The 12727-nt window shown below is 43.5% G+C and overlaps 1 protein-coding gene and 1 long non-coding RNA gene across 3 annotated transcripts; one reads left to right on the forward strand and one right to left on the reverse strand.

The window, feature by feature from the left end:
* The first annotated feature begins 2906 nt into the window (after window positions 1-2906).
* On the forward strand, window positions 2907-3923 carry LOC123486172. The gene is made up of 3 exons (XR_006659271.1): window positions 2907-3325; window positions 3521-3629; window positions 3778-3923. It is a non-coding gene; the product is annotated as an uncharacterized LOC123486172 (long non-coding RNA).
* A 5928-nt stretch (window positions 3924-9851) lies between these two features.
* LOC121533998 (group XIIB secretory phospholipase A2-like protein) lies at window positions 9852-12672 on the reverse strand. 2 transcript variants are annotated; one of them, XM_045217380.1, is made up of 4 exons: window positions 12276-12672; window positions 11302-11378; window positions 10373-10538; window positions 9852-10019 (listed from the first exon to the last, which is right to left on the reverse strand). In XM_045217380.1, the coding sequence occupies exons 1-4, from the start codon at window positions 12529-12531 to the stop codon at window positions 9901-9903; spliced, it is 618 nt and encodes a 205-aa protein (XP_045073315.1). In that variant the 5' UTR covers window positions 12532-12672; the 3' UTR covers window positions 9852-9900. The 2 variants fall into 2 exon arrangements, with proteins under 2 accessions (XP_045073315.1, XP_041696338.2); XM_041840404.2 differs by having other exon boundaries at window positions 11290-11378; window positions 12276-12670.
* Between the last annotated feature and the right edge of the window lie 55 nt (window positions 12673-12727).

The following is a 12727-nucleotide window of genomic DNA, read 5'->3' on the forward strand; positions in this document are numbered from 1 at the left end:
GTTGGTAGAGCATGGCGTTTGCAACGCCAGGGTTGTGGGTTTGATTCCCACAGGGGGCCAGTATGAAAAATTTAAAAAATGATGTATGCACTCACTAACTGTAAGTCGCTCTGGATAAGAGCGTCTGCTAAATGACTAAAATGTAAATGTAGAACCATACCGCAATTGAGAATCGAATTGCATTTAGATGGAGTATTTGGCTGCCAGAGACAATTCGCCTCAAACAGTATATGTATGGTCCTTGGACTATAAGGTGTAAAGTTAGGCTCCTTTAGTCCATTATTGGGCTAGGGTAGGGCCAGGAGTTTTTCTTGACCATGATATCTGATCAGCAAACACATGTTCTCTCCTGTTATAAACCAAATAAGGGCGGGGAGTTTACTTGGTCTGGTCATGTGGTCAGGAAAAACTCCTGGCCCTAGGCATAGTACATGTGTATCAATGCGACTATTGACGGCATTATGTTTGTAAGTTCTCATGCCTGAAAACTGCCCATGTTTCACTCCCCAGTTTAGTCGGACCTCCTATTTCTATAGATCATCTTTCACTTTGTAAGTATGTAATTGAATAAAATATTCTGTCTAATATTGTAAGTGTGTAGTGTATCATATTTCAAAGTAACTTCACCAATGCATTGAGCTTCACATTCCTTTTCAGGGACAACTTCCATTGGTTTTGTATTAGAAAATTCCATGCCCTTTCGCACCCTGCCCTATTGGTGGCAGTATTGGATTTTTGATCCTATGAAGCTGAAATCATTTAACTATAGAAGTAGGGGACTGGAAATGAGTTTGTTGTTTGATCAGTTGCCGTTCTAACAAATTTAACCTCATCTATACAATAGTATTTTCAAGTCAAAGCACTCAGATTTTTCAGAAGTTGTTTGAACCCTCAAGATCCAGAATGAGACGGCGAACACAAAGGCCTGCGCGAGGGTACCATTAGCGCAGGAGAAGGTGGCAGACTGGAGGTAAACAATCATTACAATCAATGCTTGCACCTTTAAGTGGCAACGTTACTTTTTCGATTTGGCTATTTTATATACACTGCTCAAAACAATTAAGGGAACACTTAAACAACACAATGTAACTCCAAGTCAATCACACTTCTGTGAAATCAAACTGTCCACTTAGGAGCAACACTGATTGACAATAAATGTCACATGCTGTTGTGCAAATGGAATAGACAACAGGTGGTAATTATAGGCAATTAGCAAGACACCCCCAATAAAGGACTGGTTTTGCAGGTGGTGACCACAGACCACTTCTCAGTTCCTATGCTTCCTGGCTGATGTTTTGGTCACTTTTGAATGCTGGCGGTGCTTTCACTCTAGTGGTAGCATGAGATGGAGTCTACAACCCACACAAGTGGCTCAGGTAGTGCAGCTCATCCAGGATGGCACATCAATGCGAGCTGTGGCAAGAAGGTTTGCTGTGTCTGTCAGCGTAGTGTCCAGAGCATGGAGGCGCTACCAGGAGACAGGCCAGTACATCAGGAGACGTGGAGGAGGCCGTAGGAGGGCAACAACCCATCAGCAGGACTGCTACCTCCGCCTTTGTGCAAGGAGGAGCAGGAGGAGCACTGCCAGAGCCCTGCAAAATGACCTCCAGCAGGCCACAAATGTGCATGTGTCTGCTCAAACGGTCAGAAACAGACTCCATGAGGGTGGTATGAGGGCCCGACGTCCACAGGTGGGGGTTGTGCTTACAGCCCAACACCGTGCAGGACGTTTGGCATTTGCCAGAGAACACCAAGATTGGCAAATTCGCCACTGGCGCCCTGTGCTCTTCACAGATGAAAGCAGGTTCACACTGAGCACGTGACAGACGTGACAGAATCTGGAGACGCCGTGGAGAACGTTCTGCTGCCTGCAACATCCTCCAGCATGACCGGTTTGGCGGTGAGTCAGTCATGGTGTGGGGTGGCATTTCTTTGGGGGGCCGCACAGCCCTCCATGTGCTCGCCAGAGGTAGCCTGACTGCCATTAGGTACCGAGATGAGATCCTCAGACCCCTTGTGAGACCATATGCTTGTGCGGTTGGCCCTGGGTTCCTCCTAATGCAAGACAATTCTAGACCTCATGTAGCTGGAGTGTGTCAGCAGCTCCTGCAAGAGGAAGGCATTGATGCTATGGACTGGCTCGTCCATTCCCCAGACCTGAATCCAATTGAGCACATCTGGGACATCATGTCTCGCTCCATCCACCAACACCACGTTGCACCACAGACTGTCCAGGAGTTGGCGGATGCTTTAGTCCAGGTCTGGGAGGAGATCCCTAAGGAGACCATCCGCCACCTCATCAGGAGCATGCCCAGGCGTTGTAGGGAGGTCATACAGGCACGTGGAGGCCACACACACTACTGAGCATCATTTTGACTTGTTTTAAGGACATTACATCAAAGTTGGATCAGCCTGTAGTGTGGTTTTCCACTTTAATTTTGAGGGTGACTCCAAATCCAGACCTCCATGGGTTGATACATTTGATTTCCATTGATAATTTTTGTGTGATTGTGTTGTCAGCACATTCAACTATGTAAAGAAAAAAGTATTTAATAAGATTATTTCATTCATTCAGATCTAGGATGTGTTGTTTAAGTGTTCCCTTTATTTTTTTGAGCAGTGTATAATGGCACTTCAGAAACCTTTTTCCAGGCATACACCCAGGCCACTGGCAACCCTCAGTTCACAAACATGGATGTACAAGTGCAGGACCCAGACCCATCCCTGAACAGGACATAAACTGTGTGGCCCAGACTTGTCGATCCCAGCATAAACCAGGACTCAAAACCTGTTGGAATAAACCAGTTGAGTATAAACAAGTGTATAAAAGAGGCAACGCTATAAGATTAATTAGAGATATATTGAGACAGCTTAAAGACACTCCTCAGGTGGCTGCCAAGGAGCCCCCCTCTGAGTCAGGTACCAAGAAAGAGCCAGAAGAAGAAGCAGTCATAGAAGGGGAGAAACTGCATTCTGTGGTCCCTCCGGTGGCTACAAAGGATTCTGAGGCACCCTCTAGAACAGGACCCCAAAATAGAAAATGGAGAAAAGGGAAAACACTGGAAGAAAAAGGATATACAACCCAGGTTTATCCATCAGGGTAAACAGAACCTATATGACAAGGCGGAAACTGCCCTGTCATACAGAGCCAGAAGCAGAGGACAAATCATTGACAGAATGGCAGAGACTGTTTGCAGACTCTGTGGCGAAAGTGGCTGCAACGGACCTATTTGCCCTCTCTGAACCAGAGGCTGAGATAAAGCCTGACGGGGAGACAGAGCAGAAAATGACAGACGAAGAGATGAAGGCGAAATTAAAGAAAAAGGTTTGTGACATTTAGAGTTTGAGACTACATTTGCTCTAAAGAATCATACTTTTTAACTCTGCATTGTTGGGGAAGGGCTCATAAGCATTTCACGGTAATGTCTACACCTGTTGTATTCGGCGCATGTTGCCAATAAGATTTGATTGATTAGAAAATGTTTGCCTTTTAAAGACAATAATTCTGGGGGTTTTCCAGCTTGGCGAGTTCAACCTGAAGATGAAGCCGAAATCAACACATTTAAAAGAAGCCCCAACAGAAGCCCCAACAGAAGCCCCAACATAACCTGAAAGGGCAGCTGTTGTAGGTAAAACAGTTTCATATCACACCTTAAAAAGTAAGATGTCACTAATAATACCCATAGTCTTTTATTTGTGACACTTATGCAATGATACGCTTGTCAAATCCAAAGAACATTCATCTCAACTCTTCTTCTCTTCTGCTGATCTTCACAGTGCGTCATGAGCTCACCTCCCCCTCGAACCTGCTGCTGACCCATCCAGACCCTGTGGACATCCATTGGCTATAGGGGTGTAACGATCCATCTACTACATCGATGTATCGATTTATATTCATATGATCCAACTACATCGATCTGTGCTCGGCGAGTTGGCCTTTTGGACAACATATATCGATCTAACATCGTTTTAAAATGTAATAAATCGATTGTATCGATACTAGGAAATAACCCATTGGATTTAAGCACGTCAGACTTTATATGCAGGGGTGCACATAACTGGTACGCAGATACGCAAGCGCGACAAAAATCAGGAATGCGTAATGCCACTTGTGTTACTACGCGCCTTTGCGTACTTGACCGATCTTCTCATCTAACCTTACACATGACATGTTGCTTGTCAACTACTGTCAGGGATGTCCAAAAAGCAACAGACATTAAGCAGCTTCTTTGGCGTTTCGCCACCTACAAAGAAACGCCAACTGGAGCCAGAGCCGAAGAAAATAATTTTTTCGGAAAAGTGCCTCCAAGATGTGCAGTGGCTTGAAGCTAACGATGAGCGCACTGAAATGTGGTGCAAGATTTGCCGCTCAACTCCACATCTAGCAGACAAAACAGGTGCATTTTATAAAGGCTCAAAGAATTTCAACCATCCTTTATTTGACAAACATGAAAAGAGCAAGGAGCACACGAATGTGGCGCAAGCCATTGCTAAAAGCTAGCCGAGAATAAATGTCCAGTCGCCCACTTGCCAGATGGCGAGACAAGCTGAATGAAGAACAGCGGCAAGCTCTGTTTAATATTTTTCTCTTTCCATAAAGCTAAACACGCACGTCCCATGTCTTCCTATTCTGAGGATGTTCCTTTACTGAATGCTTTTTGATGGATCTGAGGACATCACAAAAACTGAGCAGGAAATAGTTTACATTGTGTCTGTGTCCAGCAACGGAGAATTTACTTCGGACTTTATTGGACTGATTGAATTGGGTGCTGACCGAACCGCACAGGCCATAACAGACGGACTTGTGAGACTTTTCCAGGACACAGGCTTGGATGACTGGACAACAAAGTTGGTCGCTGTGTGCACAGACGGGGCTGCTGTCAACGTAGGTATCTACAACGGCGTTGTGCCAAAACTCCGGCAACATGCTGCGGTTGGAGACTCCCTTGTGCACATTCTGTGCACCGCACACACACTGGAGAATTGCGCGAAATCAGCTGATCGCAACGTTCCTTACTGTGAGACATTTCATCGCTCTGTGGTCAAGCTGCTGCAGTTTTATTTACAAAAAGGTGGAGCAAAAAAAACTGCTGCACTGAATAAAGCTATGTGAAGAAAATGGGATCTCCTTTGTGGAACTGGGTAAGTTTCATAATACCAGATGGTCTGCATGGAGGCATGAAACACTGTTAAAAATATCAAGACTATTGCCAGCCATTAAAATGCAACTGGTTACCAGGTATTTATTTCAGTCACACTGGTTTGATTTTTGGCTAAAAGGTTACTGAATCGATTTCAAGTCACTGAATCGTTTCGGATCGTATCGTTCTAAATGAACCAATATCGTCCTTGAATCGTATCGACAACCACGAATCGTGATACAAATCGAATCGTTGTTAAAACGAATCGTTACACCCCTAATTGGCTAACATCCTTCTTATCTAATATACACTCACTGGCCAGTTTGTTAGGTTCGGGTCGGACTCTCCTTTGCCCATTCCATCTCATCCCAAAGATGCTCTATTGGGTATGAGGTCTAGGGACTGTGCAGGCCACTCAAGTAAACTGGACTTGCTGTCATGTTCCAGGCAATGTTTTTCCACTCCTCAATTGTCCGGTGTTGATCACATGCCCACTGGAGCCGCTGCTTCTTGTTTTTAGCTGATAGGAGTGGAACATGGTGTGGTCTGCAATAGCCCATCCGTGACAAGGATCGACAAGTTGTGCGTTCCGAGATGCTGTTCGGCACACCGCTGCTGTACTGCGCCATTATTTGTCTGTTTGTGGCCCGCCTGTTAGCTTGCACGATTCTTGCCATTCTCCTTTGAGCTCTGTCATCAACAAGCTGTTTCTTCGCCAACAGGACTGCCGCTGAATGGATATTTTTTGTTTGTCGCACCATTCTCGGTAAACCCTAGACACTGTCGTGCGTGAAAAGCCCAGGAAGGCGGCATTTCTGAGGTACTGCAGTGCCTGGCACCGTCGATCATAACATGCTTAAAGTCGCTTAGGTCACTCGTTTTGCCCATTCTAACGTTCAATGGAACAGTAACTGAATGACTCGATCCCTGTCTGCCTGCTTTATATAGCAATTCACGGCCACGTGACTCACTGTCTGTAAGAGCGATCCATTTTCGTAAATGGGGTGGTGTACCTAATAAACTGGCCGTTGAGTAGTGTTTGGGGGGTATCTGTACTTTACTTCACTATTTATATTTTTGACAACTTTTACTACGCTACATTCCTAAAGAAAATAATATACTTTTTACTCAATACATTTTCCCTGACACCCAAAAGTACTCGTTACATTTTGAATACCTAGCAGGACAGGAAAATGGTCCAACTCACACACTTATCAAAATAACATCCCTGGTCATCTCTACTGCCTCTGATCTGGCAGACTCACTAAACACATGCTTTGTATGTAAATTATGCCTGAGTGTTGGAGTGTCCTGGCTATCCGTAAATTAAGAAAACACATGCCGTCTCGTTCGCTTAATATAAGGAATTTGATATATATTTTTTTTTTTGTTCTTTTTGATACTTAAGTATATTTTAGCAATGACATTTACTTTTGATACTTACAGTGCCTTGCAAAAGTATTCATCCCCTTTGGCGGTTTTCCTATTTTGTTGCATTACAACCTGTAATTTAAATGGATTTTTATTTGGATTTCATGTAATGGACATACACAAAATAGTCCAAATTGGTGAAGTGAAATGAAAGAAATTACTTGTTTCAAAAAATTCTAAAAAATAAATAGCGGAAAAGTGGTGCGTGCATATGTATTCACCCCCTTTGCTATGAAGCCCCTAAATAAGATCTGGTGCAACCGATTACCTTCAGAAATCACATAATTAGTTAAATAAAGTCCACCTGTGTGCAATCTAAGTGTCACATGATCTCAGTATATATACACCTGTTCTGAAAGGCCCCAGAGTCTGCAACACCACTAAGCAGACGGCACCATGAAGACCAAGGAGCTCTCCAAACAGGTCAGGGACAAAGTTGTGGAGAAGTACAGATCAGGGTTGGTTTATAAAAAAATATCAGAAACTTTGAACATCCCACGGAGCACCATTTAAATCCATTATTAAAAAATTGAAAGAATATGGCACCACAACAAACCTGCCAAGAGAGGGCCGCCCACCAAAACTCACGGACCAGGCAAGGAGGGCATTAATCAGAGGTAACAAAGAGACCAAAGATAACCCTGAAGGAGCTGCAAAGCTCCAAAGCGGAGATTGGAGTATATGTCCATAGCACCACTTTAAGCCGTACACTCCACAGAGCTGAGCTTTACGGAAGGATGGCCAGAAAAAAGCCATTGCTTAAAGAAATAAATAAGCAAACACGTTTGGTGTTCGCCAAAACACATGTTGAGACTCCCCAAACATATGGAAGAAGGTACTCTGGTCTGATGAGACTACAATTGAGCTTTTTGGCCATCAAGGAAAATGCTATGTCTGGCGCAAACCCAACACCTCTCATCACCCCGAGAACACCATCCCCACAGTGAAGCATGGTGGTGGCAGCATCATGCTGTGGGGATGTTTTTCATAGGCAGGGACTGGGAAACTGGTCAGAATTTAAGGAATGATGGATAGCGCTAAATACAGGGAAATTCTTGAGGGAAAGCTGTTTCAGTCTTCCAGAGATTTGAGACTGGGACGGAGGTTCACGTTCCAGCAGGACAATGACCCTAAGCATACTGCTAAAGCAACACTCAAGTGGTTTAAGGGGAAACATTTAAATGTATTGGAATGGCCTAGTCAAAGGCCAGACCTCAATCCAATTGAGAATCTGTGGTATGACTTAAAGATTGCTGTACACCAGCGGAACCCATCCAACTTGAAGGAGCTGGAGCAGTTTTGTCTTGAAGAGTGGGAAAATCCCAGTGGCTAGATGTGCCAAGCTTATAGAGACATACCCCAAGAGACTTGCAGCTGTAATTGCTGCAAAAGGTGGCTCTACAAAGTATTGACTTTTGGGGGAGGAGGGGGGAATAATTATGCATGCTCAAGTTTTCTGTTTCTTTTGGTCTTATTTCTTGTTTGTTTCACAATCAAATTAATTTTGCATCTCGTGTAAATCAAATGATACAAACCCCCAAAAATCCATTTGAATTCCAGGTTGTAAGGCAACAAAATAGGAAAAATGCCAAAGGGGGTAATACTTTGGCAAGCCACTGTAAGTATATTTTAAAACCAAATACTTTAAGACTTTTTACTCAATGAGTGTTTTACTGGGTGACTTTCACTTTTACTTGAGTCATTTTCTATTAAGGTATCTTTTACCTTTACTCAAGTTTGATAATTGGGTACTTTTTCCACCACTGATTGCATTCTACCACCTGGAATGTCATTGCATTCTACCACCAGATTATTTCTAGATTTGTGCACTGAACAAAAATATAAACGCAACATGTAAATGCTGAAAAAGAAAATCCCAGAAATGTTCCATTTGCACAGAAAGCTTATTTCTCTCAAATGTTGTGCACAAATTTGTTTACATCCCTATTAGTGAGCTTTTCCCCTTTGCCAAGATAATCCATCCACCTGACAGGTGTGGCATATAAAGAAGCTGATTAAACAGCATTACACAGGTGCACCTTGTGCTGGGGACAGTAAAAGGCCACTTTAAAATGTACAGTTTTGTCACACAACACAATGCCACAGATGTCTCAAGTTTTGAGGGAGCATGCAGTTGGCATGCTGACTGCAGGAATGTCCACCAGAGCTGTTGCCAGAGAATGTAATGTTAATTTCTCTACCATAAGCTGCCTTCAACATTGCTATAGAGATTTTGGCAGTACGTCCAACCGGCCTCACAACCGCAGACCACGTGTAACCACTCCAGCCCACGACCACCACATCCGGCTTCTTCACCTGCGGGATCGTCTATGAAATCCATAGATTAGGGCCTAATGAATTTATTTCAATTGACTTATTTCCTTATATGAACTTTAACTCAGTAAAAAATTAGAAATTGTTGCATGTTGCTATTATGTTTTTGTTCAGTATAATAATACTACCATAGGATTTGTTGTCTTCTGGCCATGTCCTCTGAGGCTTCATATTGACGTTTTTTTCAGTGTACTGTAAGTTCAGGTTGCTTTTATGTTATTATGGAATTGGCAGAGCCAAGAGGTTGTTTTAGTTATAAAAGACAGGAAACTGTCTGACTATTTTCAATTCCGAGCTTCTATTTCTATAGATCCTGTCCTGTTTCACTTTGTATATATTTAACTTAATAAACTGATTTCTTTGTATCTCAGGACTAAGTGTGGAGTAATGTATAATTTCTACCTAATGGGGTTAAAAATGTATGATGAATTAAGTTATGGCTAGACATAAAACACATTTGAACTTAATATTAGATAATACATCTTTGTAAATTAATGTACATTATATTTGTGTAGATAGTGTATAGTTAGAACTTTAGATTTGTGTGTATTCTGTGTTCCTCTGTTTTCAGGAAGAGATACAGTCTGAAGCACATGGCATGGAACATGTCATTTCAGATTTTCTACAACTCAAGAAGACAAATACAAGATTGTATTGTAGTATGTCTTTTTTTTGCAGATTTAAAAAATAAACCCAACAGTTGTTGCAAATATACAGCACTTGTTCTGTTAAACAAAACCTAGTAAAACACACCTCCAAATAAATTACACAAATAGCCAAAATAGGAGTCTTTTGAAAAAACCCTAATCAAGTCGCATCTCCAGCAGTCATTTGGAGTGAAATATCGTCCCATATTACTTGGTGAATAGGAGAGCCGTGTGTGTGTTTATGTGCGTGTGTTTGTATGTGTGTGTGCGTGCGTGCATGCATGCATACGTGAGTGTGTGTGTGTTGTGTGCATATGCGAGTGTGTGTGTGTGTCTATAATCCTAATTTAAAGCTCATCCCTCTCCTCTCCTTCACAGAGGCAGGCTTCTCTCTGGCTGTTCATGTAGGGCCTGCAGCCCAGAGTCCAGACTGTGTTGAACAGGGTGTCTGCTACCGTCTCACAGGCTAGACGGTAAAGAGGGACATGGGGATGAGAGTTAATTACTGGCCTATTTAAACATCTTGAACAAAATATCAATAGGCCTGATGAAAGTGCAATGAAGTTCAGGTATAGGGCTGTAGGTGTAATGTGTGGCTCTGTATGAAAAGTGTACAAGCTGTCAAATCTTTGATTTTTCCTTAATTCCTTGCCCCCCCCTCAAAGTTATTTGGAGAAGGAGGTTTGAGGGGAGGGACGTTGGAGCCTCCTGCAATGGACTTTGAGAGGGAGTTGAGGAACAGAGGTATCAAGGGCTTGACGGCTTCTACACTTTTCAGACTGTGGAACTTTCCATGTACACTGCATCAGGTTGACTGACCTTCGACCTTTGACATGAAGCCCAGGCTCTTCTTAAGGTCAGAGCAGATGCTGTGGAGACACCAGCGGAACTTGGAGTCGCAGCGGTACTTGTTGGAGCCGCAGGTGTCGTAACATATGTCCAGCTGGTTGCAGCACTTAGTCATGGCAGGGATACCCAGGTCAACCTTGATGGAACAGGACAAGGGTGGTGAGTATGTGTGTGTGTGTGCGCTATGATGGTGTTATACACTGAGTGTACAAAACATTAGGAACACCTTCCTAATATTGAGTTGCACCTCCTTGTGCCCTCAGAACAGCCTCCATTTGTCGGGTCTTGGACTCTACAAGGAGTCAAAAGCGTTCCACAGTGATGCTGGCCCATGTTGACTCCAATGCTCAAATTGGCTGGATGTCGTTTGGGTGGTGGACTATTCTTGATACACACAGGAAACGGTTGGGCATTTAAAAACACGGCACCTACTACCATACCCCGTTCAAAGGCACTTAAATATGTTGTCTTGCCCATTCACCCTCTGAATGGCACACATACACAATCCATATCTCAATTGTCTCAAGGCTTAAAAATCCTTCTTTAACCAGTCTCCTCCCGTTCATCTACACTGATTGAAGTGGATTTACAAGTGACATCAATAAGGGATCATAGCTTTCACCTGGATCCACCTGGTCAGTCTGTCATGGAAGGAGCAGGTGTTCTTAATGTTTTATACACTCAGTGTATGTGTACACTTCAATCTGTATATTATTGGAGTTGTATGACCAATGTACTATTTTGATTTGCATTCTATAAAAATACTTGATTGTGGAAATGTTTCACTGAGCATTAATGTGTGTGTGTGTGTGTGTGTGTGTGTGTGTGTGTGTGTGTGTGTGTGTGTGTGTGTGTGTGTGTGTTTCCAATCATCTACAAATGCATACACTATTGGGTACCGGAAGGCCTAGGAAGTAGGAGCTGCATCCATTGGGCTCTTGCATCTGGTAGTCAGGGCGAGGAATAGCAGCTTTACCTGAGGTAGAAAGAATGTTGGAGACAACATTAGTTCCCTTCAATTCAAGAAATGCAATGAAAATAGGAACTGGAATTTGAGTTTACTTCATCAATTGACTGAATTGACTTGAAATGGAACTGAACCCAACCTTGATCGCCATCCACACTTGATTGACCAACCCAGCAAAGGGAGCCCACTGGGCACAGATGTCAATTCAAAGTCTAATCCACATTGGTTCAATGTAATTTCATTGAAATGATGTGGAAACAAAGTTGATTTAACCAGTGTGTGGGAGGTTGGATGTCCGTCAGACGTTGTTGGGAAAGATTATCAGTTCATCAATGGTGGTAACCAAAACAGGGTCCAAGGTCAATACAGGTAAAGTCCATGGACATGTGATATCATTGGTGAAGACTACAGCCTAGCTGTGAATCGCAGAGTTTTTGACACTTTACCTCATGACACCTCTGCCAGCTATCTCTCCCTTGCTCATAGTCCAGTGACTGAGGTGCATTATCAGATGTGAGGTGATAAAGGTTATTAGTAATGTCAAAGGAATTCCTGGTGTAAGCTTTCCCTAATCAGTTATATGGTGTTGTTGCATTAAAGAGTTTAAATGGCTTTAACATGACGATGTGTTAAGACTTCCGAAAATCTTAATGTCCATGTGTATCTCCATTGTGTACCATCTCCCTAATCTATAATGGATCTACCTGCCGGATAATCATTACACAATTTGAACTATAGGATCACATTGAAGCGGTCTGTACAAAACAGAATATCTCGGCTAACTAATCACTAGCCTGATCTAGATCTAGATGGGCTTGTTTAGCTAACTCCTCTGACTATCGTTGGCATGCCACGCATATGATACATGTATGATAGGCTAGCCAGAGGAGTTGGTCATGTTCTTACCATATCGACAGCGGTACTGACACACTCCATCGCGTCCGCCCATAAGCTCCAGCATGGAATCAAAGTATCCATTGACGGCTTCGAAGCTTCCCCTAACGGAGTTCAGTCCCCACTCGTCCTCATCCTCTGCCTGGGAGGGGTCGACAGGGGCCTGGCTTGGGTCCACTGGTGCAGGTTCCTCAGCATCCTGGGAGAGGGTCCCCTGGATGGAGAGGCCCAAAACCAGAAGGAGGGCAAGGGAGGCCCAGTGTGTCATATTGAGGTTCAGAGAAGCAGAGGGGCAGCTAGGGACACAGCGTTGACGATCCACAGAGTTCAGCTGGGGGAATGAGAGAAGCACAAACACACACAGAGAGGGAGAGAAAGAGACGACTCACTCTGTCGCGTCAACCGGCACCCTGACCTGGACTTTGAGCTAGACACCGGGACAGCCTCCACTGTGGAGGAACGAA

The sequence above is a fragment of the Coregonus clupeaformis genome, unplaced genomic scaffold (genome assembly GCF_020615455.1).
Source record: "Coregonus clupeaformis isolate EN_2021a unplaced genomic scaffold, ASM2061545v1 scaf1047, whole genome shotgun sequence".
In the NCBI taxonomy this organism is placed as follows: Eukaryota; Metazoa; Chordata; class Actinopteri; order Salmoniformes; family Salmonidae; genus Coregonus; species Coregonus clupeaformis.

What these genes read in the sequence shown, in the direction of transcription:
- LOC121533998 (XM_041840404.2), bottom strand. Translation starts at nt 12,531, where the DNA reads ATGACACACTGGGCCTCCCTTGCCCTCCTTCTGGTTTTGGGCCTCTCC. An exon ending in TCAGTACCGCTGTCGATATG is followed by an intron (nt 11,379 to 12,275) that starts GTAAGAACATGA and finishes TTTCTACCTCAG; the next exon opens with GTAAAGCTGCTATTCCTCGC. An exon ending in GCCTTCCGGTACCCAATAGT is followed by an intron (nt 10,539 to 11,289) that starts GTATGCATTTGT and finishes TGTTCCATCAAG; the next exon opens with GTTGACCTGGGTATCCCTGC.